General features: G+C 44.5%; 1 protein-coding gene across 1 annotated transcript in view; it reads right to left on the reverse strand.

Moving 5' to 3' along the window:
* Window positions 1-27,945, reverse strand: part of IPO13 (importin 13) — a 627,153-nt gene that overhangs the window by 61,436 nt on the left and 537,772 nt on the right. The window contains exon 16 of the mRNA XM_086953190.1: window positions 27,760-27,826. Within this exon, the coding sequence (XP_086809316.1) occupies window positions 27,760-27,826 (67 nt within the window). The remainder of the gene's footprint in view (window positions 1-27,759; window positions 27,827-27,945) is intronic.

A 27,945-nucleotide genomic window follows, 5' to 3' on the forward strand; every position in this document is an offset into this window, starting at 1 on the left:
ACTGGGCTGGTATACGAGCCAGTCTCAGAGTACAGATCCTCTAACACTGGGCTGGTATACGAGCCAGTCCCATTAAGTACAGGTCCTCTACCATTGGGCTGGTATACCGAGCCAGTCTCATAGAGTACAGATCCTCTACCACTGGGCGGGTATACGAGCCAGTCTCATTGAGTACAGATCCTCTAACTGCTCGTCCAGTCCACATCTATCAAAATGGAACAATTCTTGAGCGAATGAGGAATTAAACATTTTATCGTATCATTCTGAAGAAAACGGACTGAACAGAAAGACTGCTGAATGTGTTCAATGGATCGTGGGCTTCAATTGTCTTTGTAAGTTGATCACTGTTTTATCATCATAGCGTTACCCATTTTACATTTCTCCCCACATCGCACTTTCCGGGACTTCATTTCCAAGAAACTGTAATGTCATATTTGGCTGAAAGATAGGGCTGGGACAAGGAGGTGGACATTGCTCAGATGTATGGTAAAAACATTAAATGCAGTTCAGCAGAGTATAAGAGAAAGTATAACAGGAGGGTTGTCCTGACGCAGATGGGATATGTGAAACATCCACATGGTGGGATGGTTTGTTGAAATACATACATGGGGTGATGGAGTGAATGGTAATGCTGTAGTGGTAAGTAAAGTAGTGGTAAATAAAGTAGTGGAATGCTAATAAAGTTGCAGATTGTAGTAAAAACGGGCGGGATGTCAGCTTCCAAAGTAAATCTTAGAAGCAAGTGAATACAGCACCAAGTAAGAATACTCATGGACATGAACTTATGGACCACATATTATCTAATGGATCAGGTTTTATTTTGGTCCTTTTGCTTCCATGTTTGTCTGTGCTGTATCACTCGGAACATAAAATGTTTAGGGGTGGGAGGGGTTCCTACTCAAACGTTTGAAGATTTTCTTGCTCATCCTTTGCGTGTGGCTCTGTGGCTTGTCAGCGGAATAAATACATTCCACATATTTCAAAGGCACCACAATCCAGCCTTACAGAACCATATGCGGCTCTCATACATATATTTTTTAATACATCTTTTTATTAAAATGTTGCTCAGTGCACATGAAAAGAAACAATTGTTTACACAAAGTGTAGCTGTAATAGACAGTGAGGCTTGACATCATTGCCTTTTCAAATATTGCTCGACATAACATAGATCATATATGTATAACTGTGGATACATGTAGGTGTTATCATCAACTGTTACCAGCTGGACAACCAACCCCCTGCTCACCCCCCAGCCTCTCCTAACCAGATCTTTGTGTGCTCCTGTATAAGCCCAATTTATCCCACACTTTGTCAAATTTTTGGGGGCAAGGCGGGCTGTGATAAATCACCCGCTTTGCCTGCTGGACACTTGGAAGTCCGCTCGTACCCTAGGCCCCCAGGCCTTTGCAATGTTCCTTTTTGCCTCCCTTGTGGCTAGCATTAGCCAAATTCTTGAGAATTGGGGCCAATTGTCCTCTCCCATTATGCATAGTAGCTGCCATCTGGCTTACAGGGGACTGCGAGACCTGTAACTTTGGACACAACTTGTACTGCCCCCTCCCAATATTGATGGATTATTGGACATTCCCAGAGAATATCGAGAAAGGAGACAACCCTGCCGCGCTATGGCCGGAATCGTACCAGCACAGACTGAATATTAGGGACCTAGAATAACAGGATCTCTGTAGTATTCATAGCTATCATACGGAAGCAAGCCCTTATGGCTATTTCTCTGGTGCTCTGAATTGCTTGTACCCAGTAGTCATCCTCAATAAACCAAACTTCTCCTTCCTATGCCTCTCCTACGGAGCACAGCTGGTCAGGAGAGTTGTTCAATATTTTTTTTTATGTTAAAGAGATCGCCTTTGCTGGCATTGGGTCGAGTAGAAATCGATCTTCCAAAGGAGTGGACTCTGGTAGTTGCTCCCCCACTGACACACGACACTGTATCGCGTGTCTCAACTGCAAATATTAACTGTTTTGTCACCCCCATTTCATACTCCTTCTGTAGTTCGTTGAAGGCTAGTAACATACTCAGTTTCCAGCTGTCCCCGAGGCATTCAATACTGATCAGTCCCCATTTAAGGAAACTGTTGAAGTTCCCAACTTCCCATAAGAGTTTGCTGCCCCTTAACGGAGTCTTGTTTGTTAGACTTCCATGCCACCTCTCTCCATGCCCTGACACACGCTTGTGTATGTGGGGGGAGTGATCCTACATGTTTTCTATTGTATAGTATTGATGGTTACCTCGATCCCCCATAGCTTCTTGATCTACTTGGTATGCCGGATCCTCTATTTCCCCGAGTACCCAATCATTCACTGCAGTCAATTGTGCTACCCATAGTTAAAGTGAATATCAGGGATCACTAGTCTCCCTTCAAACACTCCCTGTTTAAATTTACAGAAGGAGATTCGTGAACTGCCGCCATTACACAACAACATGTGCAATTCGCTGTTCACCTTGCGAAAACAATCAGGGTGTCCCCTGTACGGGGTATTTAGAAGAACATACATCATGCAGGGGAGGGTCATCATCTTAAAAAGCACTGCCTTTCCTATCCAAGATACTGGGAGTGCCCTCCAGTGTGCCATGTCTTCCCTGAGACGCTCCAATTGAGGAAATTGGTTTCTCCGTATAGTCATTGGTGTCTCTGGTCACAAAAATGCCTAAATATTGAAAGCTGTGCTGCTACTGGAGCCACACATGTGGACGGAAGAACCAGTTGTTTTTCTGGGAAAAAACTATCTTCTCAGTTGATCTGGTATCCTGAGTAATTCTCGAAAAGTTGAAAAATTTGAAGAATTTTATCTATCGGGTAGCGCGGTTGATAGGCATATTGTCAGCATAGAGGGAGATCCGTTCCTCCCATGCACCGCACCCCTGAATGCCCCACAGTAGCGGGTCTTGTCGGATCCAGGCAGCCAATGGTTCGAGGGCCAAGACGAAAATCATTGGGGAGAAGGGCCAGCCATGCCTTGTGCTGTTGTGAAGGGCAAAGGGTGAAAAGCACACCATTCACCAACACCGTCACCAAGGGGTCGTGGTACAAGAGTCTCATCCAGGAGAATAACTTGTGACCAAATCCAAGGCAGCAACAAATATGGCCATTCTATATTGTCGAAGGGCATTCTTTCATCCTCCGCCTGGGGACTCACTGTCATGTGTAGTACCCCATACAGGCGCCTTAAATTCAATCGGGTACCCCTTTGAGGCATGGATCCAGATTGGTCCGGATAACCCACCATGGTTATTACCTTCACCAATTTATTGGCCAATGCCTTCACCAGGACCTTAACCTCTAAGTTTAGAAGAGATATAGGCCTACAGGAATTACAAGCCATGGAAGGTTTCTTTTTCTTGGAGAGGTCCACAATAGTGGCCACTCTGACCCGCTGGCATTGTACCTTCTTGCCCAGCAATTTGGAACAAATAGGCGGTGCTACTTTATCGGCTATTCATTTGTATAACTTGATAGGTAGGCCGTTGAGTCCGGCAGCCTTGTCAGATTTTAGCCCACAAATCGCACCATCGTTCACTTCAGCATTTGAGTCATGTGCTAAATCACCCCTGCCCTCTAGTGAGAGAACTCGAAGGGAGAGATCTATCAGGAAGTATGTATAATCCTGACTGGATTGGGTAGTCGTGGCAGAGTATGCTTGTTCATTATAGTTCGCGAAGGATTCCACTATGGCCGCTCCAGTGATATGGGACATTCTCGCCGGGTCTTGAATTTCTACCACCCAGTTCCAACCCAGTCCCTCTTTTCCAACGAAGCGATAAGCTTATTAGCCTTATTGCTCACATCCTACAGGTGCCTCCGAGTAGCTAGTGAATGTGCATAAGCTTTATCTTCCGCCAAGTCTCTAAACTCCTGGTGTCGAAACTGTAGATGATGACTCAGGTGGGTGTCGGGTGCCTCCCCCTTTGCTATTTCTGAATCCAAAGAAAGAATCTCCTTCTCAAACGACTCATAATTGATAGCCCGTTCTTTCCTCTTTACCCCCATGAGGGCTTGAGCATGACCACGCCACAATGCTTTAACAGTTTCCCAAAGCTACAAGCCGAGTCGACCGACTCAACATTCTCTAGAAAGTAGTGTTCTGTCTGCTCCCGTATGTTATCTTGGAACTGTCCATCTTTCAAATGCCAGGCGGCTATCCTAGGAGGTAACCCAAAAATCTCTTGTAGGGCCAGAAAAACACGTCATCACTGAGGAGTGGTCAGAGATGCCTTGCGTCAGGAGGCCTGTACTGGGAAACTTGATTGTGCTCTTGAAATGTGTAAATATATAATCCAGCATGGAAAAACTGCATTGTCTTTCCGACAGGTATGTAAACTGGTGCTTGGTTGGATTATGCTCACGCCAAAGGTGCAATAACCCCATTGCCTCTGTGAAAGTTTAAAACAGGCTCTCATCTGTGTCTCTTTCCCTAGTGATCAACCTACCCATAGGAGGATTAATCATTCAGGAACACCTCCCCGGAGCATCAGGGTGCCTACTCAAATTTCCAACAGTGAGGCCCTGTAATGGCTGCCTTTTTGCTGGCTCTTTGGAGAAGGAGAATGATGGAGAGTGACTCCAGCCTATCACCCCCATAGCATAGGGATTAGGACTATAGATAGGGACCCTGTCTTACATATATTAGGGCATTTTCGTGCCATTTTCCTTAAAGTAAGGCTTATGAATTTAAGTTAGGGGATAGATATATAAGTATTAGTTATAATTTGCTCATTTGCTAACATGCTGGGCTATTTTCCATGGAGCTATGCATATTGTGGGCTCCGTAGGCCTTAAACGAGACAGACTCCATTTTGCTTTCTGCCTGGTAGCTCGAGAAGGCTTTCTAGGTGAAGTGTAATGTTTTAGTTTCAAGCTGTTGTTCGCTTGGAGAGAACCGGTTCAGGCTGACCCTTATCGAAGGAATGTATTTTTCTCCACTCCGAAGACACAACTTCAGGCCGGCCGGCTGGGAAAGTGTCCTTGGTACGGGGAGGTACAGGAATTTGGTGGGCGGCAGGTTACTGGCCGTGAATTTCCATGAAGGAACGAGCTTTGATATTAGCGAAGGTGTTAGTCAGTTTGTCAGTTAGTCCGTAGACGGCATCTAGCCGTTAGCATCTCTGCCATTATTCATCTTATGGTGGACAAGTCGCCATCTTTGAAGTCTGAGAAAGATTTAAGACCGAAACTCTCTGGGAAAGACTGAACGAGAAGCAGCGCGGAGCGCACTGATACAGAGAGAGAGAGAGACGGTAGCTAATAATCAGCAAGGTTCCGGTGTCCTGAAGGGAAGCAGACGAGGTTGAGCCTAGCGGTGCAGACGTGTACTTGTGACGGCTGGGGGTGACTGCAAGGCGAGCCAGGATACAGAGACGAGAAGGGAACCTAGATGACTGCCGAGTCCAGACTTCCCACTAATCAGGTGACCTCCGCCTAACTCTAATAGAATGTGCACTCTAATCTTTACCTTTTCTTTGCAGAAGTTATGTTGCATAGTAATGTGATTTGTGTCTACTGTTAATAAATATCCTAATTCTTATGGAATTATCGTGTGCCTCATGTTCATGTTCAATCTTGGTAAATGTATCTCCTAGCCGAGCGTTGTTTATGTGAGCGGATGTGAAATCCCGATCAGGTAAATAGTGATCGAACAAAGAGGGAGTGAGTGGACCTTTGATGCCAAGAATAGGAGGTACACTATATAATTTGGGAACCGTATCAAACGTCATTATTATAGTTTTATCCCGAGTAGGTAACTGAGATATTATCCTGATGATTGTTCATAGGAATGTGGTCGTCGTTGATAGGCGGCGTTAGTGAGAACACTGGGGAGGATTACCAGTGCCGATACCCACAGGATTGTGGCTTGAATAAGTGAGAGCGTTAGGAGGTCGAACTAGCGTGTAGTTTCGCAGGATTGCGAACGGTTTGGAAAAGGGAGCATTGGGTTCTGCAGGCCCATGTGTAGACGCACCGGATTGTGTGTCAGATCTGCCCTAGGGTAGACCGGTCTGGGTCAGGGTGGCCGCGAGACCAACTGATGTGAATAAGATATTGTAGAAAATCTATGTATATCCCCCATCCTTAGGTACGACCTATATATATATATATATATATCCGTATATCTATCCATTGTGAATACTGTCTAAGGAGGGAAGGTGAGTACGTTTTGGCTGGGTCATAGGGGCCCCTGGGGGCTGATCCCATTTCAACGGAAAATCCAGCCATAACAGGCCCCCAGGGCTGACTGTTTCTGCCTGTCATATCGGCAGGGCACAAATCGAACACAGGTTGAGTGTATAGCCCTCGAGGGTGTGCTGGCCCACCCGGTGTGCATCTGCATGACAAATCTACCCAGAGGGTCATGCCACGTCCGGTCCAATGTGTATAGCACAGATGAGTTAAGAAGGATACCCGTGCATCTAGAGCTGGAGGTGAAAATCGCATGTGCTACCGGGGGTAACCCCAGCGGTTCAGGGCTTTACACGGGTTGCCTTTCAAGTGGGTTTCCTGTAATAGAACGAGGTCTGGGGCCTGTTTACGGATATATTGCAATACCAACGTTCATTTAATTTTGCTACTCAGGCCATTGGCATTCAATGTCCTGACCTTCGAATCTGAAAGGACTTGGGACCCCTTGCTGTGTTGGAATGCATGGACTTCCACCAAGTGCGCAACCATGCCCATGATCTACCTCCTCCCCCTATCTGATCTGAGCTCCTCCACCTGTCTGGCCATGTGGCTGAGCAAACACACATCACACTGTGCAGAACTTTGTTAAAAGAACCTAACTGTGATTCCCCTTGAAACGCCCCCCTCCCGGATAACCTGCAATGTAGGCTTTGAAACGCCCACCACCCCAATTGGTTGTTGCCCTAAACATAACAATCAACATGTCCAAAGTTAGCCTGTGTCACCAAGATGCCCAGAGCTGTTTGTAAGCCATTCACAAACCACTTGTGATTACAATAACTTGTTCTCCAGACCATTGATCTTTAAAACATTGTGTTTTCACCCTCCCGCTTCCCAAGGGTCACAAAGAATCCAGCCATATAACCTCCAAGACTTTTCACTCACTGCCAAGTCCCCAAAGAACATGATCCGGTATCTGGCAGCCCCAGGGACGCCACACCGACTAGACTCTACCGACAAGGTGCACTCTCAACCGGGAAACAGCATCTCGCTTCAAAATGGCGCCCACAGACGTACAAGCAGCGATGCCTCACTAGGGTCGGAGCGCTATCCCTAAAACCGACGCGGCCGTGTCTCAACACTCACTGAGCATAAGGTTGTTAACGGGGGCCTACCAGGGAGCCTGCAGAGCAGGTGCCCCCCCCCCACCCCACTGATGACATTGCCACAGCAGAAGCCCACTGCACCACGCTTTAGCATAGGACCCCCCCTGGTCATAGCTGCCAAGGTTTCGGATTACTTATGTGTGATATTTTTATGGTTTCAGTGTAATTGCGAGTGACATTCGGCAACTGTGAGTGACGCTCTCTCGCGGTCAGGGTCGGGCAGGGAGTATGAGGGAAATGTATAGATGTGAGAGAAGGTGCCCTTTTGAGCAACAGAAACTCTAATGAAGCTTGGAACTGTTGTAAAGCATCTGAAATTGAAGGGCACCAACCTTGTAAAAAGCAGTAACTCACAGCTAATCCTCATCAAAAACAGTTTTGCGAATATATATGTGTGGTTCTTATTCTTTCTCTCGTTAACTCCTTATGTACTCTTTCTTGCTTTTTCCCTCCTTCACACTGTCTCACTTCCCTCCCTGTCCCTTGTGCCTTTGACTTAGCACTCCTATTCCCCTTGTTGGGGAAAGATCCAATTTCTATACACTAGAGTCTCAGTGACCCCTCTGTGAGAGTCCACAGCGCCAAGGGAGCCATTCACAGCTGAGGTTTGGTATGGCGCCCCTTGCCAATACACTCCCTCTCCCCTTGTTGGGGAAGGATCCAATAGGTAGGCCTTGGAGTCCCAGAGACCCCTCTGAGTGAGTCAACTGCATAATGGGAGCCTCACGCAACAGAGATTTGGGAATGATACCACTTCCCCTGGGATCACTGCTTACCGGACCTTGGACGAGGCTTTTACTCGTCTACCAATTTGTGCCCCCTTCACCCTCCCCCTCCTCTTTCATGCTTTGTCTCTCACCCGCCCCCACCTCTTTCATTCTTTGTCTACTTCCCCTGCTCCTATCCCCTCTCCCCTGAATATCTTCCCTTGCCAGCTTTTTTGCCCCCTTACGTTTGTCTTTATTTTTTCTCTCTCGACATAACATGTTACTACGCCGCCTAGCCCCCTGTCTCTTGTGCCCGTTGACTAGACACTCCTTCTCCCCTTGTTGGGGAAAGATCCAATATTTACACTCTGGAGTTTCAGTGACCCCTCTGAGAGAGTCCACAGTGCCAAGAGAGCCACTCACAGTTGAGGTTTGGTATGGCAACCTTAGCCAAAGAACTTCCTCTTCCCTTGTTGGGGAATGATCCAGTAGGTAGACCTTGGAGTCTCAGAGACCCCTCTGAGAGAGTCCCCTGCATAAAGAGAGCCTCTTGCAATGGAGGTGTGGCATGATACTACTTCCCCTGGGACCACAGCTTACTGGACTTTGGACGCAGCTTTTACTTGTCTACCGGTTTGAGCCCCCGTCACCCGCCCTCTCCTTTAAAATGCTTTGTCTCTCCCCCTCCTCTTTCCCTTCTTCATTCTTTGTCTACTTCCCCTGCTTGCCCCTCTCTCCTGAATCTCTCCCCTTGCCTGCTTTTTCCCTTATGAATACTTCCTTATTGGTTTTCTCGACCTATCATGTAACTATGTAGCTTTGCTCCGATACTGTGTAATCCTTGTAACAATGTAACCTGCAACTATGGGATGATACTCATGTAAAGCGCTCCGATACCTCCGGGTCTAGCCACCGCTATATAAAACCTTTCAAATAAATAAAATAAAGTGTCGCCTCCCCCTCGCTCACAAGGGTCATCAGCAGTTGCAGTACTATTGTCTAAATTGTGCCACAGGCTCCCGGCAAGAGTCCTCATATTACTGTCTCTCCAGCTAGAGGTCTAACTAAGAGAAGTCATTATCTTTTAGCAAGGAGTACTTATCCTTCAGCCAGCTGTGTCGATCAGGGTACCTCCGCCTCTGCCCCCTCTGTGGATTGTCCATCCTGCTGTTCTGTCGATTTGTATCCCTCTCTGCCCAGGGGGTGCCCTTTCTTCTCCTCAGATTGCCCCAGGGTGCGCCATCCATCAAGCCAGGCCTCCGCTGGCGAGGAAAAATATCAGGATTTATCCTCCGTCATCATGCCTAGCTTGGCAGTGAAAAGCATCATGTACTGGAGTTCTTTAGCATGGAGAGCTCCTTAATTCATCGAAGCTGCGGCGCTGGCACAGCATCTTCAGCGTAAAGTCCGGGAAGAACTGCATGGTGGCATTTTTGTACCTCAAATCCCCATGGGAGCAGGCGGATTGGAGTATAGCATCCCTATCTCGGTGGTTGAAAATTCAGGCATTAATCATTTGCGGTGGGGCCCCTGGTTTGGGCGCAGGCACAGGTGCCATGTGGAGAGGTGCTTCGGAGGAGGGTGTTGACAATGAACTCTTCGAGGAATAGGTCGATACTGGGCCCCTCCGCCTCAGGGTTCCTCACCACACTGATGTGGTTACGTGGGCCCTAAGCTCCTGGTCTGCAAGTTTGCTTTGAGAGGTTTTGCCATCAATGGGTAACCACTGCGAAACTTCACCCTCAATACGGTCACGGCCACCAGTTGACCATTTGGGTACTATAACGTGCTCTCTTCACCTACCATGCAACGCTTTGAGAGCAACATGTCGCAATGCTCGCGATGTGTGTTTCTTATTACCAGTACTATCTGACATCAATAACTGTATTTTAACCTGTTTGTTCATCCTATACCCACCTCTTCATAAACTAGCTCACACTTTTCACCCTGCAACAAGAATGATTGGGTGGATGGAGTAGTAGGTTGCATTGAAATCTAAAGGTCGACCGATGGGGGAGCTTCGCTTTACATAAAGACAATGCCCCTTGTTGGGTTTCTTTTCATTCACTATGTGCATTTCTCTTTGTTCCTTAGTCATTCTCAATAGGATCATTCTACGGGTCCAATGAGTGGCACTACCAAATTGTACTAGCCCACCACACCACCCCAGCACTTACCTCACTCCCCCCCTGGTCCTGAAGAAGCACAAAGGGTCTCCCCCTGAGACCACATTACTGTGCAAAACATGTCAACCCTACCCCTGTCCTAAATGCACTTCACACTCGTCTAGCTACTGAGGGCAATTATCACCCGCGAGCGGCACACAACCGTCCGTTTTTTTAAATGATGACAGAGGGATTTTTTTCTATTAAACTGTACTACCCTCACTTCCCTCGAGCCATCTTTTAATATATGCACTTCACACCACCTATACTCAGACCCGCACACACCCATACGTCCCATGATGAAGCATGACATCCTTCGGGGTGTGTGAGGGCATCAAGTAAATGACACACTGTCCCCTACATTTTTCTTAAAAGAACGTCACTCCCTTCTCTCTTCTTTACTCTTTCTTAGGAACTGTGACTCCCCTCAGTAACAATACTATAATTCAGGATCACGAGTCTCTGGACCTATATCCAGCTCCTTGTCCCCCCCCTTCCCCATCTCTAGTGCTGCAAGATTGCCCACCATAACCTCATGCTGTTTTGTAAGATATTGAACCTGGTATTCCACTTTTTTTTAACATAGTTTGTAATGTGTGAATATTCTACTCTGCTGCTGTAATTTTCGTAGGAGATTAACATCCACAATCACTGTGTCGATTTTAGGTTCTAGAGTACCCTTGAGATCATGGATCGCTGTCACAGTGTCCCCAAGTGAGTGTTACGCCGTTTCCGGTGCCTCCGTGCCTGGCCCCCTCCAATGACTGCCTATGCACAGCATGTTTGTTCATCTTATTAGACTGGGTCTGTAGCTGTCCCAGCAACAGTTCGTTCAGCAGCAGGCCGATGGGCCTCCAGTATATGAAAGGACTGCACTCCGCCTCCGGTAGAGGATGTTTCTACCGGCTCCCCGAGCTCATACCCAACTGTCCAACAACTAGTTAACTATACCAGACCTCAGCAGAGGGCACCTCCTAAGTGCCCGCTACAGCTGGGATGAGATTGGGGAGGGAGGACCCAAGGAGCCCAAAATATGGTTTGACCACCTCTACTGTCTCCAGCTCCTCACCAATTATTTGACCTTCTCTCTGCCAGGCCGGCCGTCTGTCTCAATAAAGCAGAGCCTCCGTCCACACTGCCAGGCAGCTCAGGATATACACCCGGCCAGCTCCTCACATTCCACATGCAACATTCATCAGGCAAACCGATCCAAAAACGGTATCCATTGGTGCCCGGTATCGGAGAGAGTCAACACGTGCCCTCCGGGTGTTGGTGTGGGCAGATAATAGTAAGGATGGTAGGATTTAAACTGGTTAGAGCTCAGCAGCTCTCCGAAATTGCACCCATCTTGGTCGAGACCAGGTCCGCCCAGCTCTCATACAGATTTGACTGGTTTGAAAAAAATTGTCAAGGCTTACGCCTTTGAAACTGTCTGCTTTCGACGGTTTACTCTGAGAAGGTCTTTAAAAACACTGCTGTGTCTCCATTCCTTATCCCCTCCAAACCAAAAGCTTCAGGAGCTACTGTCTGGCTACTCTCGTTATCTACGAAAACAATACATGAATAAAAGTGCCACAGAGCAGTAGAAAATACTTCATCTAAAATATTAATAACAATGACATTTATGGCAGTTGGCTTCACAGCAGTGGCTGCAACTCCACGAGAAGTTGTAACCTCCATTACGAATAAGAGCCAGTTAATTTTCAACTTTTTGAACAACAAAGTTTGCATGATGGCATTCCAGGTGAAGGTGAGAGCACAAACACAACAAATATTTGTTTCATCCATTTCAGATGACGGATACAGATGTGCAGCAGCACAAGACCCGGCCGATGACCTCAGTTTGCCACACTGAGGCCCACATTGAGCTTGTTTTAATGCAAACGGGTCACACAAGAGCAAGAGGAGCCTTCTCTGTACTGTGTCCAGTGATGGATACGCCATTGAATGGCTGAGAGTAAGCTCAGCACTGAGGTGAATCCTCCTTCAACATTCAGAGTTCACAGGGCTGAAGTGTGAAATTTGTGTGGTCATTTTCTCACTCTCTTGTTGCATCTGCAAGGCTAAAGAAATACAACACAACAGCTTCTCAATTTCATCATTTACTCTTGGTAGACCTGCGACTAATTGGACATACATACTCAGGTGTCCCTTCTGGGTTTCTCTTAAGAACCTTACCATCATTGGGTTTTGGATTCATATTTTTCCAACAAAAAATGTAGAAAGGGTAGTCCAGCTCAACCAAATACTTTTAAAACACCAGAAAAACACACACACCTCAGAAGGAATTGGAACTGGAAATACTCATGTTTGACAACGTACGTTCAAATGGAGTCAACCAGGACGTTCAGTGCAGAAAGGCTTTAGTTCAAGAGCTTTGAAGCAATTAAAAGTGATGGAAAAATCTCCACAAAAATCTTCACTGTACACATTAAATAGACTGTGCACTAAATCTCTCGACTTGTGCAGTGGCCTCACCAACCTCTATTTAGGAAGTTGTCGCCCAACATGGAAGTATTTCACAACTTGTTTTCAGAATAAAGTGAAGATAAACTGAAAGGTCATCAAGGAAAAGCGATACATTTCTACCATGTCCTGCCCTCGGTGACCATAAAAGACTTGGTCACACCTTGCTGTTGTGAACATTAACTAATTCTTGTCCATGAGTCACTGCTCTAGATAAAACAGTAAGGGAGGGCTAGAGGGATATTTAAAGACCTAGCCTAAGTTCTATCCCCCAAAGGAGCAACATATATTACGAACAAACTTAAGGGTCTAGACTGGAAATCTTATTGCGATCTCTTACCCGCTATCCTAATGTCTCATTGAGTACAGAAGGAAAAAATATATCAAATTAGACTAACAGACCAAATCACCAAAATATGGGCCACTTGTGATTGTTGATCTTACTTAGGATTCCCATCAATGACTTGTATAGATCAATATTCTCATCTGGTAATCCTGCCAGGCTCGATTCTTCGCAGCGTTCAGTACTGTCCCTATAAACAGAATAAGCTGTAAGGGCACCAGGTGAGATTTGGGCTTGTTGATGACAAAGCCCAAGTCATACAGCAGAGATGCAGTGACTGTCAGGTGGTGCAACATCATTTCGGGGGACGCAACTTTCAGAAGCCAGTTGTTAAAGTAATGAAGCACCAGGATTGATGAGCATCTGAGACGGGCAGCAGTCACTGCCATCACCTTTTTGGAGCTAAAGTTACAACAAACAGAAGTTTTTTTTTTGGGGGGGGGGGGGGGGGGGGGTTTATATAGGGCGAACTAGACCCAAAGGTATCAGAGCGCTTTACATGAGCACCAATTGCATTACAGTTGGACATGTTCATTGTTTTAGGCACAGGAATATTAAGTGATTTCCCCAGAATCACAGGATGTTGAGCATCCTTGCCGAGATTCAAACCCGGTTCCCCATCTTCGAGGTAGACTGCCCTGGCAGTTAGGCCACATCCTCTGTATTCTGCTGTGAGGTGTAGATGCTTTCTGTGCGACTGCAGAATAGGTATATGAAAATCCTGCATCTTGCAGGTTGACGGATGCCATGCAGCCTTCTACTTCCAGAGCGAGCAATACCACTGCCAAGGACAGCATTTTAAACCTCTCCTTTGACAGGAATTGGTACAAAACCTGAAATCTAAGATCGGATGCAGACTTACATTCTTTAGAACGAAGAACTACCTGGAACAGCACCCTTGGCCTCGGTTCCTGCTCGGGTACCAGCTCCACCATCCCTTTTTGTAGAAAGATCTCTACCTGCTGCTGAAGAATAGGAAGGTGGTCTACTGGAGGGGAAAGAGTAGCAAGGAAAAGGTGGAGACCGTTAGAAACATAGCCCATATGCTTTTTACACAATCTGCAAGACTCATTGATCTGAAGTTATGGCCCTCGAGGCCTGTGGAAAGGAGGATATCGGTTCTCCCTCCTGCACCTTGTGTTCTGACAAGAGGGAACTAGGGATACTTCCCTTTGGTGGCTAGGGAGAGGATGAGGAAGAGATGGGAGGAAGAGGTAAGAGATGGCCTCTATCTTTGTCATGTCTTCAATACTGTTTAAATCAAAAACTGGTATGGTAGCATCAGTAAAAGTGAAAGAGAAAACACAAGCATCATCTTGTGACCAACAATTCTAGGAACAGAGGATATACCAAAGGGTTTTTTGGACTTCCTCAACACTTATAAAGAAAGTCATCCTTTATGGAAGAGGAAACCTATCACACATATAATAGTGTCATGCTTCATTAGCAGCATCCTCTCCCCACCCCGGTAGGTGGGTACCACCAGGGTGGAGTCAACCTGGAAGGAGGGAGTTCCTCAATACGACTAACTGGACATGGACGGGATCCAGACATGTTAAAAAGTCCTCGGTGTTATTACCTTTATTCAAAGGGACACCGAGTAGCTCTTAAAACAATTTTGGACGGGTATAATGAGGACTATAGCTCAAACCCGATCCTCATCTGCCTCGATACGGTTTATACAGTGGGCTGGCTTGCTGTTGGGAGTCTAGAATTTGTAGTCTACCTCGAAAGGAGAATCCCCTTGAAAATCATCATAATTTTCAGTATTGCTGATAGTCCCACTGTTGAGTTTGTAGTCCAAGCAACCTTGCAGATCCCTTACTCTACAAAAACCCTTAATAGCCTAATCCATTTTCTCCCCAAAGGGGCACTATTCATTGAATGGGAGATCATTCAAAGTGACTTCATATCTTGAGAAAGTCATGAGTTCCTTAGCAAAGCTTTGAAGGGATATAGACGTTCCCACGGCTTGTTCTGAAGACTTTGCAATACCTGACTGGCTCACTTGTTTTGTGGCTGTCTGGTCACCCTTAAACTCTGTGAAGAGGGGTTGGAGGTGCTCTGGAAAGTTTGAGATGACTAATTGTGCCATGTCTGAGACAGTGTTAGCATAAAGCCCTAGTAGACATGTCTCATTGAGGGATTTCCGAGCCATGCTTCCAGCCCAAAAAGATCTTTTTGGGCGAACTGCTCTATTTGTTTAACCACTCTGTCTAAGTGTGTAGTGGAAAAGGAGAGTTTGGAAGAGTAGGAAGCTTGAACAAGGCTTTCTAGAAACTGGTGCATTGATAAGAAGGCCGGGAGGCCAGAAGCCGTCCTGTATCTTTCGCCCACCACCCTATTGATGGAGGGAGAAGATATGGGCTTCTCCCACACAGCCAGAATGGGCTCAGTAAGAGTTCATTAGCGGCAATAAGGGATCTGCAGTGTGAGCCGTAGGGGGGTACCACCTCAGTTAACAAGTTAGCTTCGGTTTCTGTGGAAAGGAGTTGGAGATCAACTGTGGTAAGAGTGAACCTCTGATGTGCAAAGCCAGTTTGGGGGTATAGTTCCAACTCGAGTGCAGTGTCAAGGCCACTTGCATTTCTAAGTGCAGCGAATTCTGTGTTCATAGTAAAAGACTGTATGTCACCATCATCCCGGTCTGGAATGGGTTCCTCAAAGCGGTCAGATTCGACAAAGATATAGCGATCCTCCTCTATAAACATTGTGCCTCTCTTTTTGGCCTATGGGTAGGAGCAATACATTCCATAGTGGCAATAGATTTGGTACAGAGCCCTGGTCTGACGGAGCCTGCTGTGGCACCAGTGACATCGAATGTGACGCCAAAGGTGTTGGTTGTGGTGAACGCTGACCTGATGAAGATGGTGAAGAGCTTACATGAATGCTGAGGGGTGACGGTGTTGGCTCTTTCACTGGCCCGAGATGGAGGCTGACGTCAGAGTGGGAGTTGGAACCATAGATATTCAAGGCAGCCAGAGGAGAGGCGAGAAAAAATTTGAGAAAGGCCAGGGGCGTTGCACCAAAGGCGTAACCCACAGGTCCTATGTGCCTGAAGCTCCAGAGGACCATGGCTCTGTGAAACATATCAAACATTGCATTAAAAAATAAGGCAAGGTCTGTTCCAGGGACTGGGACTTCGGGATATTGCGGACCTAAGCTGGGGCCTGGGTGACAGCGCCACAGGAGGTAGCGGATCTCGGATCTACGCGGAGTTGTAAGGAGCAGCTGGTGTCTGATCCTCTGGGGGGTGATCAACAAGCTCTGGTTCTGACGAAGAGTCCGGAGGAGTAGAGAAGTGTCTTGGTGACTTACGCTTCAAAAAGCGGTGTCACTCTTACTCGTAGCATCACTTCTAGTGTTTTCTCTTCTATGACTTGGATGACAGCAACAACTCCAGAGATGTTACTCATCCTTGGACGTGACTTCTGCTTAGCTTGATGGTCGACTCAAGCCTCTACCATGAACTGATTGGCTTCCCGCTCCATTATGGCATTGGCACATTGTGATCCTATCAGAAACATCAGAGACAGTTGTTCTGTAGATTTGTGATGGACATTTATCTATTTCAGATCCTACATGGTTTGAAGGCTGAACGTTTCGGGGTGACATCCCTGTACTGCACCATAATGTATTTACTTAAATAGATAAACATGTTGTTTGGAGATTTCCTTAGGAGAGCAAAGCTCCGGATTTGTGTCAATGGTGCAGAAAAAAAGAGATCTAACATGAGGACACAGGTGGGGGAGTGGGGTGCTTTATAGCTCCGGTCACATGGTGGCGTCACTTCCGGTGCCAAAGTGTAGCCAGCGCCATCTACTAGCATAGAGAGCTACTGAAAAGTTGCCAGATTCAGTCTTACATCTGCGATATTAAAAATGGGAGGAATATGGAGAAAGACGCAACCATCAGAAGCTCACGTTGCATAAAGCCATTTGCTGAAATGGCTTTTTAATACATTGTGAAATAAGGTTGCAGCAAGCTGCAGATTTCCTGACAAGGTGAAAGAAGATTAATCAGAGTAAGCTGGCTCTGTATATACTATACCAAATTGAGGTATAGTGTGCACAGAGTCCAGTGGAACCCCAAAGATAGGCAGCGGTAAAAGTAGCTAGCACCTTACTCTCTATTGAGGTAGTGTGGGAGAGCAGTAAGCTTAATCAGAGGGTAGTGTAAAGCATTTGTTGTACACACTCAAGCAGCAAATGATGTTACACACTCAAAGACTGAACTCAGACCAATTTGTTTGTATAAAAAATATTATTTAGTTATATTTATTTTGTAGAACCAAGCAAGCCTGGTACAGGTAAGTGTAAATGGTACTTTTCAAGGCAGGTTAAACAATACAAGCAAGCTAATTTAAAATGCATTTGATACAGGTTTGTAAATACTCTCAAGACAGTGGAAATTACTGTTCAATTACTGTTCAGAATACTTTATGGATTACTTTTTCAACTCAGTGTGATTTTCCTAGATATCACACTGGGACATTTCCTAGAGAAAAGGTAAGTAAGTCAAGCAGTCGGGTTGCAGTGGTAGTTCTAGGCATCAAGTTTCTTTATCCTCAGCAGGCTCAGAGTCTGTCTCGTCTCATGCACCTGTACCCTCACCACTGGTATAGTGCACCCAGCTAGAGGGGTGGCTGACCTATGCCAGGGCAGTGAGTTGTAGGCATGGCATGCAGGGATGTGTGCCATGTTGAATCTTCACTTAGTTCTGCACCAAAACACGCAGCCTGTAATGGCAGTGTGTGTGTCAAGGTACAGGGTCCCTAAGGGTGGCACAATAAGTGCTGCAACCCTTGGAGGCCTTCCCTGGCCACAGTGCTCCTGGTACCTTTTACAAAGGACTGACATGTGGCCAGAGAGGTGTCAATTGGGGGTTCAAGGTACAGTTGTGGGAAAGATAACAGGCCCTGGTAACCTGATTGGCAGGGTCCCAGGGCACATCAAGTCAACGTGTATCAGTAGTCTTGCAAAAAAAGGGGGGGTTACTGCAACAGAAACCCAGCTTCCTACAGAGATACATGCTTTTAAGTAGATTGTAAATGTAAAGAATAATTTTACTACTTATTTCTTTTGAGCATCAATTGCTGCAGAGTAAGCCATGGAGGTGTCAATTTATACAAATTACTTGGAAAAGTAGGGTTGGTCTCTAGGCAAGTGACATGGTAAATGAGTTTGTTCACAACCTAGTGGCAAATGCTTAGCCACTTCCTAACGTACAGTCAATAGAATTTTGAAGCACCCACTGGGATATCTGGGTTTTCAAGCCAAAGACCTTAGTGAGGAAAGATCTGTTCCTTAAGAACTAAGAACTCAAGTAAGTTAATGGAAGAATCCTCCAACCATGCCTCATCACATCCTGGATTTGAAGTAGTTGAAAGGTAAAAAACAAAACAAAACAATAACAATAAAAATACAAATAAGACCTTCATCAATTGGACGTCAGGATGGCAAAGAGGAATGTCAGCAAGCACGCTGACCCCGGTTGATGCTGAGTTGGATTCCTATGAGGACTACGAGGCTGAATCAGAGACAGAAGAGGGTAGGTCAGCGGATATATTAACAGGGGGGTGCGCTTTTAAGAATAAAATTAAAGGCAAATTAAAAGCAAAGAAAAGCAAAGAAAAGCAGCAAGGCTGGCGCTATTTCCAAACGACCTAAACAAAAGATAAGCAATAACCTGCCTCTGAAGAAGCATGTCTTAGAGAAAAGCCCGCTTAGAAACTGGATCGTAGCAAAAGGCTTGGTCAAAACTATGACATTGAGGCTATCAGGTGGAAGCCCTACTGACCCTCTATCAACCACGATCTCCCCGGAGAAAAGTATCATATCCTTGGGGGACGATTTGGAAGAGCTCCAACCTCAAGAGCAGGCTAACATTATAACATTATTAGATGAAGCTAATAATTTGCCATTAGCCAGTCAACCGCCCTCCCAGGCAACAGCAAGCTCCTCTTCTATAATGGTGACATCCTTGGGTTCCGCTCCAGTTTCTCCTGTAACGGGCACAAGAAGTGCGGAAGCTAATATTTCCCCCCTAGATGAGATACTCATGATTCTGAGTAATCAATTGAGTAATCAACGGACAGAAGCGCAGGAATACTTTCTCCAACTCAGAGAAGACAATAGCAAGATGCAATCTGTCCTACAAGATCTCAGTGCTAAAATTGGAGGGGTCTCTCAAGAAACTATTGAGTTACAGGAGCGGGTGGTACAAGTGGAGGAGACAAGCACCAAAATGGTAGGAACAATGGAAAAACATGATGACCAGCTGAAGTTACTACGGCTAAAGGTTGAGGATTTGGAGAATCGCCAAAGGCGCTCTAACCTAAGACTTTTTGGCATTCCCGAGAGATCAGAGGGCTCAGACCCTAGAGCCTACATTGTAGGGGTCCTTCAGAAGGCCTTTCCGGATTTGTCGGATTGGGATTGGGACACGCAAATTCAAAGGGCTCATCGCTTACCTCTGTTTCAGAAAAATAGAGAATACCAATTCCCGCGTCCCTTTCTAATTTATTTTGGTAACTTTCTTTTACGCCAAGCGGTTTGACAGAGTGCTCGCCCCAACTCCCCAGTAGCTGTAGGAGAGTTATCGCTTTTTGCACGCTCTGATCTCAGCAGAGAAACCATGGACAAGAGATGGCAGTTTCGCAAACTGATGGATCCAATTAAGGCCCATGGGGGGCAAGTATTCCTCCAAGAACCTGCTCGGCTAAAGGTTATAAGAAATGGGCGAACTCATACTTTTAATGATGTTAAGGAAGCAGAGAATTATCTTTCCAGCATTATTCCTAGCCAGAGCGAGGCAAAGAAATAATTTAACATCAGAATGAAGACTGATTTCAGAACATCAGAACAGAATATTAGAACGAGACTGCCTAACTAAGCTAACTAAGCTAACTAATGGAAGTTGGGGGGGCACAATTCTATAAACCACGAAGCCAGGGTGGGGGGGGGGGAATTTGAAAATGAGGAAAGACAAGGGAAAGAGACTTACGACACTTTTTTAGCACGTATAATGAAATTTTCTTTAGGAGGGTGGAGAGGGGGGTGAGAGTGACACAGGGTGTGTTACCACACGTGCTGCCCACTACCAGCAGCATTCACTGGGGGGTGGTTCTTCCCCGGCTGGGGCGAGAGCCAGGGGGGGGGGGACTGTTTCTCCGCAAGATGGGGGCAAGAGGAGTTGGGGGGGGGGGCACTTTAGTAAAATTTGTGTGCAGGAAGACAAGGGGAAACTATTTGATAAAGTTCACAATTTAAAGACTCAAGAACACAAGCTTTATTATTCGGACACATGAAAAGGGGTGCAGTATATCAACTGACAGTTAAATGCATTTAATTAAATGTCTAGCTTGGAACGTGGCAGGACTTAATAGTAAAAACAAAAGATCCTTAGTATCAGAGGAATTGAAATTACATAATCCCCATTTTTGCTTCTTATCAGAAACCCATATCATATGAAAAGACAGGAAAATTTTAAGTCAATTGGGGTATGAGGTTTTGGTTTGTTCCACTTTTGAGAATCCTACAAGAGGAGTGGCCATCCTTAAGGATAAACGACTTAGGGCAGATGTACTTCAAACTGCCCATGATAAGGATGGCAGATGGGCCATAGTGCAAATTAAATATGCTAATACTAAGTACGTTCTATGCGTAGTCTACGGCCCAAATGTAGATGATCCAAAACCCTTCGATGAATTAAATGTGAAACTTTTGGGCTGGGAGGGGAAAATCATCATAATGGGGGATTTTAATTGCATTATGGACTACAAAATTGACACTACTAAGCCGAATGCTCATCAAAGGATGCACAAAATCAGATCGTCCATAATAGATATATGTCGGATACATAATATTAAAGATGCTTGGAGATACTTGCACCCATCAGTGCCTGGCTTTACATACTATTCTGCACCCCACAAGACGTGCACTAGAATAGATCTGGCTTTAATTAACGATAAATTATTACAGGTCAGCTCTATGATTCTTACCCCCCGGATAACATCTGACCACAACGCACTCATAATAACATTCGATAAACGAAGCATGCGGACACCACCCAGGCCTTTTTCTTTCCCAAGACACTTACTCTCAGATTCAAACTTTGTGACGCAACTCAAAACTCATCTCAATGAATTTATAACCATTAATAGAAACACAACTGGGTGCTGCATGGTATGGGACTCTTGCAAGGCAAGTATTAGAGGGTTCACTCAAGCCTATGTTTTTAGGCAAAATGCAGAACAGAAGCAACATAAGCTCACATTACTAGATAGTATTACCAAACTGGAAGATTCACTCCTCAAAGCACTACAGCATAATCCCACAGCAGCTATGGAAATTAACCTAAAACTTAACACATTGAAAACGAACGTCAAAACCAACTTTATTAGGAAAAACAGTGCTAGGATCCACAAATTTAAAATAGCTCAATACGAGGGTGGAGACAAAAATCGGTAAAGTCCTAGCCTACAAAGTAGCAGAAGACAGAGCAGATACTCTAATTTCTAAAATCCGAGGACAAGGGAACAAAATATATAATCAGCCACAAGACATACTCAATCAATTCGCTGAATATTACCAAAACGTATACACCCCAGAAAATTCCGCCGATATAGAACTAATTGAGGAATATGTTGAAGAACATCCACTGAGTACAGGGAACCTTTTAGGCTTGGGTGTACTCTCTAATGCCATATTACTGAATGAACTACAACTCGCTATCAACTCGTTACCAACAGGGAAAGCGGCAGGAGAGGACACAATACCTTTGGAACTTTATAAAATTTGCAGCCTAGAATTAGAACAGTTATTATTGGAAGTAATACAATCGATTGGACCAAACGGTGTGGCTCCTAAATCCTGGAACAGGACAAAAATAATTTTTTTTTTAAAGAAAGGGAAACCTAAGGAAGAGAGAGGGTCATACCGACCCATCTCTCTGATAAATACTGACGCAAAAATATTCGCCAAAATCATGGCAAATAGATTAGCCCCATTTATGCCCAAAATTGTCAACCCGCAACAACATGGTTTTATTTCTGGGCGAGATACAACAGCGCACGTTAACATGGCAATCACAGCATTTGACATCGCGGAGGTTAAATCCATCCCACTCGGCATGATACTACTAGACGCCGAAAAGGCTTTTGACCGAGTGGGGTGGACTTATCTCTGGTGTGCACTATCTAAAATGGGAATTGGGGGAAACTTCTTGAAGGGTATAAAGGCACTTTATGACAAACCCACTGCTTGCATCAGTTACGGGGGATTGACCTCATCAGAATTCCCTATTATGCGTGGGACCCGGCAAGGTTGTCCTCTTTCTCCCCTTTTATTTGCCCTCTCACTTGAACCTTTTCTACTTGCCCTCCACTTACAGAATTTGATTATTCCATTTAGTTTCAGCTCACAGGAGTTGAAAATGACAGCTTACGCTGACGACATTGCCGTATATTCTATGGACGTCGCCAAAGCACTAAAAGGAATTTACCTCGAGGCTGAGAAATTTGGGAAGGTGTCAGGCTACAAGCTTAACACCCAGAAGACGCAAGTACTGTCGAACTACTCCCCAACTGTCCCTATACCCGAGATTTGCACAGAGGCCACATACCTAGGGGTTAAACTAACAGCTAGACTACAAAACATTAATAATATAAATTACAATGACTTGACTAAAAAAACCACCCTTATTCTGAAAAAATGGAACAAACTGCCCTTAAATATGATTAGTAGAATCAACCTTATAAAAATGAAAGTCCTACCAAAATTTGTATACTTATTCCGCTCCATTCCGCTGGCATTAAATAACAAATATTTCCAACATCTAGACGGGCTCCTGAGCAGCTTTATATGGGGCTACAAAAGGGCCAGAAGGCCACTAAAAATAATGAAAAACGATTTAAATAAAGGAGTACTGAATGTCCCAGATTTCAAACTATATTTCTGGTCCTCATTCTTTACTCGTATACGCTCACTACTGCACGGAGACAGAACTCTTTTTTTTCACTCTTTTATGCTGAAACAAGATTCTCTGCTTTTTTTTTTTCAGAATTAACGATCCGAACTACTACAAAAGGGTAAAATTCAAGACCGCCAGAGATATCGTTAGGATTTGGAATAATATACTAAAATTCTGCAAAACAAACTTCTATCACCCAAAACTTCCTCTTTGGGGTAACCCAGGTCTTCCGGCTATCTTTACAGATCCTATCATTAATAGCTGGTCATCTTTTGGGATTAAGACTCTGGAGGATCTATACGGCTCGCAGGGGTTTTTAGAATTTAATACACTTAAGCAGCTATATGACCTACCGGAAACTTCTAGGTTTAAATACATGCAGATCCATAACTATTTGATCAACAATAAAAAGATACAAAATATCTCCAACTGCGATATCTGGACATGCCTATATTCAAAGAAGAATAAATCAGTTATTAGCGAATCTTATAAAATACTCAGTCTTTTTAGAACTAACGACAGTGATAAACTGGCGGCAAAATGGAGTACCCAGTTAACCTTAAATATTACTCCTAACCAGATAAAGCATTCCCTTACCAATATAGATAATCTTGTACGGTCATCCAGCCTACGGCTACAACAATACAGAACGACATGCATGTTATATTACACACCGGAAAGAATCATCAAATGGTCTTCTAACCCCTCTTTTAGTAGCCGCACCAAATGCCCTAAGTGTTCGCTGGAAGCAGCTAATTTAGCTCATATTTTGTACTTCTGTCCCAAACTTAAGAACTTTTGGGGCGATATACTGAGCGTACTGAGATTAAAAAATATTTCGTATCCCAACATTACGGCCGCTTCGGTCCTACTAGACCTTAACACCTCTTTATCCCCACATTCATCTCTAATTACCATACTATTTTCATGCGCTAAACTTACTCTGGCTAGGGCTTGGATAGACCCAGAACCACCGACGGTTTGGAAGTGGTGGAGCTTAGTAACAGAAATATACGCTATGGAGTTAGCATTAGCAAATCTCAGGGGGACACGTTCACTGATTAAGTTTAATAGAATTTGGTGTACTTTTCTAGATTAAAAAACTTTACATTGTTATAATTTTGTATGATTCTTAAGTTTCCTTGGTTTAATTCTACAAAGGGAACTTCTTTTTTACTGTGTTTTATCTCATAATTACTTTGTCTCTTGCAATTATAATTTATTGGTTTTCAATATGTACCTTTCTTATGTACTCGTTTATGAACTTTTGCTGTTTTTCGCTTTATTTTTGTCTTCCTGCACATTAATAAAAAATTTGAAAAACGGGAATGTCAACAAGAATAATACCCGATTCTTCTAAAATGGGTACCTCTTATGGAATATTCCTGATATGAACCATTCCCACAGCAGCATCACTCCAGAAGGTGGGGGAGGGGTATCACAATCTCATTGGTTCGCCAAACCCCGATTCGGACATTCTAGAGATCAAAATACTGATGTTTTATGGAAGTGAACTGAGATCCAAGTACCACTTGGACAGATTGCTCTCACTGGAACATCCCTAAAAAGGGGTAAAGATGCGGTTTCTCATTAAGTAGAGGGGGCCAATGATCTCCATTCGCCAGATTTTAACTCCCTTTTGGCAAGAGTAACCCATCTCAGTTTGTTTTCTCATAGCTTTGCCCCTGCATAGCCCACAAATGCAACTTTATCCTCCTGTTTCCCTAAATCTTTCAATGCAGAAGCTATTTTATGATCTAATCTATGAAAACTCCCTCATACATTAAAGTGATGAGAAGCATATAGAGCGTGATAGTTACTTCGACAGAAGTGTCCCAGCGCTAATGTGGAGGGGAAAGCATGACTACTCATGTCAGGATGAAGACTTTTCCCCTCAATTACTCTGCCGACTGATGAACGCATTCAGATACAGACAAATGACAACATGTAATTCAGCTGATGCAGTCACCCTCAGGATTACAGTGTTTTGTTAGCGATGTCTCATGCATAAAGAATGCAAAACAATTGATAGGGAAATGTTCGAAGTAAATTTAGATTTGAAGGTAGAGCTCCAAATGGAGCAGATGGAAAGTATTCAGAAAGCTGTGCATGATGAGGAGATACAGAAAGACTTGCTTGAAAGATCAAATATAAGCAGAAATGGCAGCCTAATAGTACACTATTGTTCCCATTTTCAGACACTGTGGGCTAAAGTGCTTGTGAAGTTGATAACTGTTGAGATGTCAGCAGTCATCGGATTCTAGAGTTGTCCGAGTACCATCTCCTGGAGTGGAAAACTGCGGATGAAGTCTGGCTACTAACGCATGCAGAACTGAGGCATGGAGAGGGAGCTTTTCAAAACCTTTAATAAGTTGAAAGTTGAGGATTTGAGGATATAATAAGCAAGTCAGATGTCAACTCAGATTCCCGTCTTCCATTTAGTACCTGGTTTATTTGACACAACTTACAATTTTCTTTCCCAGGTACCTGCCAGTTTGTTGTGGTGAGCTCTGCAGGAAACTGAAAATCATTTCCAGTTGAGAAAATGTTTGAAAGACTATTATTATTATTATTACATTTCTAAAGGTATGTGTTAAAAATATGTAACATGTACACTTACTAACCATAAGTTAAAACACTACTGATTGAGCAAATTAACCTCTTCTGTGATCATGACGAGATCAGCTCGTCATGAAGACACCCATTTCCATTATGATCCAGCACAGCAAACAAATATCTCAAGCAGCCAAGGTGTTAAATCTCTAAAATGGCTTTGATTAGTTGTATTCAAAAAGTAGGAAACTCTGGTTAAGAACATCTTGAAGATACTCTGCTCACACAATACTGAGCAGACTTCTTCAGAATTGTTATTATTAATAACAATTCCAATGCCAGTTGCTTATACATATAGTTATTGTGGCATTTCCTGACGAAGGCGTACTCTGCGCCGAAACGCGAGAAGATTCACTATTCTGCCACATTTTGTGTTTTAACTGAGATTCCATTTATGTCAACCATGTATAAAACAATTAAGATCATGATGCTTTTAAAATGCGAATAAATTTGTGTTTTTAACTTAAAATTGCTATTATATCAATAGGGCATTGAATAACCGATATTACATCTTTGTATTTCTTATACTCTGGTTGTTACACTGAGTTTATTATTATCACATACAGAAATCATAGTGATATAATTAAGTTGCCTAGGAATTTATTTTTTCATTGTGTATTACCCTGTCCTAGGAATTGTACTAGCAATTTGTCAGGGCGTCCTTGTTATTCACATGACATAAGAGAAGATGGTCAGAAGCTAATACTAAATATCTTTCCAATGCTTGTAAACCCAAGGGAGGAAAAGGAAACATTTCAGGAAGTTTGGAACTGAGAGCTTCCTCTGAGTCATATAAAATGTCAACTCAATGGCAACTTTGTTATTTGTTATTTGTTATTGGGGTTGCTTATATAGCGCACGGCTACTCCAGGGAGTGTCCCGGCGCTTTCTGACCCCAAACTGAGAAAGAAAATGGAAAAAAACACAAACATAACAAGTTACTGCTTGTAAAGCCAGGTTTTCAGGGCCTTTCTGAAGGCAAGCAGATTAGAAGTATGGCGCAGATCCACAGGCAAGGAGTTCCATAGTTTTGGGGCAAGATGTGTAAAGGAACGACCACCTATCCTGACCCTTCTAATGGGAGGAACCATTGCCAGGCCAAGACATTCAGATCGGAGAGATCTGGTGGGTTTATAGAAAAGAAGCCGTTTCTGAATGTACGAGGCCCCAACCAAATGGAGTGCCTTGTGGGCTAAAGTGAGAGCCTTGAAAGTAATCCGCTTCTTAACTGGGAGCCAATGAAGGGAAGAAAGCAGCTCTGAAGCCCGAGCTTGTCGAGGTAGGCCAAAGATCGCCCTTGCTGCGGAGTTTTGAACTACCTGAAGTTGGTGCAGGAGGTAGTCCGGTAAACCCAGGTAGAGGACATTTGAGTAATCAATCCTGGAGCAAATCAAAGCCTGTACCGTTAGCTTCCTGTGGACTAAAGGGAGCAGAGGAAGAAATTTTCGCAGCATTTTTAACAGACCAAAACAGGTGTTGGAGAGACCTGTGATCTGTGTTTTCAGCGAAAGGGTGTTGTCGATTTTGATCCCCAAGTTTTTTGCAACCACAGAGGAGGAGGAAGGGGGTGACATACACACCGGCCACCATTCCTGCCACGGTGGATCTGCTTGACAGCCGAAGAAAAGCACCTCGGATTTATCAGGGTTGCATTTGAGGCTGCTTCGCTGAAACCAGTCGAAGACAGCCCCCAGGCAACCACGGATGCTCTCCCCGTCAAACTCCGTGCCCTTCTTGCAGGTGAAGAGAAGCTGGGTGTCGTCAGCGTATGATATGATCTGGGCACCCATGGACTCCGCAAGTACCGCCAGTGGAGTCATGAAGATGTTAAAAAGGGTCGGGCTAAGCACCGACCCTTGTGGGACTCCAACGTCCATAGGCGGCACCTCTGCGGAGTACGGCGGGGCCCAGACCACTTGTCGACGACTTTGACTTTAATACATTTAAGGACAACTCAATGGCCACAATGACTTTAATGGGGTAACATTCTCTAGGTTAACTTGGTGTTTTCATTGACTACTGAGTGGCGATATCAGCTCAATTTAATAATCCCACTGATTAAATAGAGTCACATTTGTATACTGAGGAATCTATAAGACTTTTTATTGAAAGTTGGCTCTGTTAATCATTACAAACACAGTTGTCAGAAACAGTTGAATCTCATTTTACTAGCACACTTGTTGCCATACTCACCACACTGAAAGACGCCCTTGATGTCCAGACTGTTAGAGAGAAACAAGTCGGGCTTCCTTTTGAGGGCCTGAAAAGTACACGGACAAGGTAAATAAGAGCAAGTTTGACATTACAGAATCTTGGAGCAGCCACCAGGCTTCCCGGCTTTAGCCTAACATCCTCTCTAACAAACTTACCTGTGGTTCA

This window comes from Lissotriton vulgaris, chromosome 1_2 (genome assembly GCF_964263255.1).
Source record: "Lissotriton vulgaris chromosome 1_2, aLisVul1.2, whole genome shotgun sequence".
NCBI classification, from domain to species: Eukaryota; Metazoa; Chordata; class Amphibia; order Caudata; family Salamandridae; genus Lissotriton; species Lissotriton vulgaris.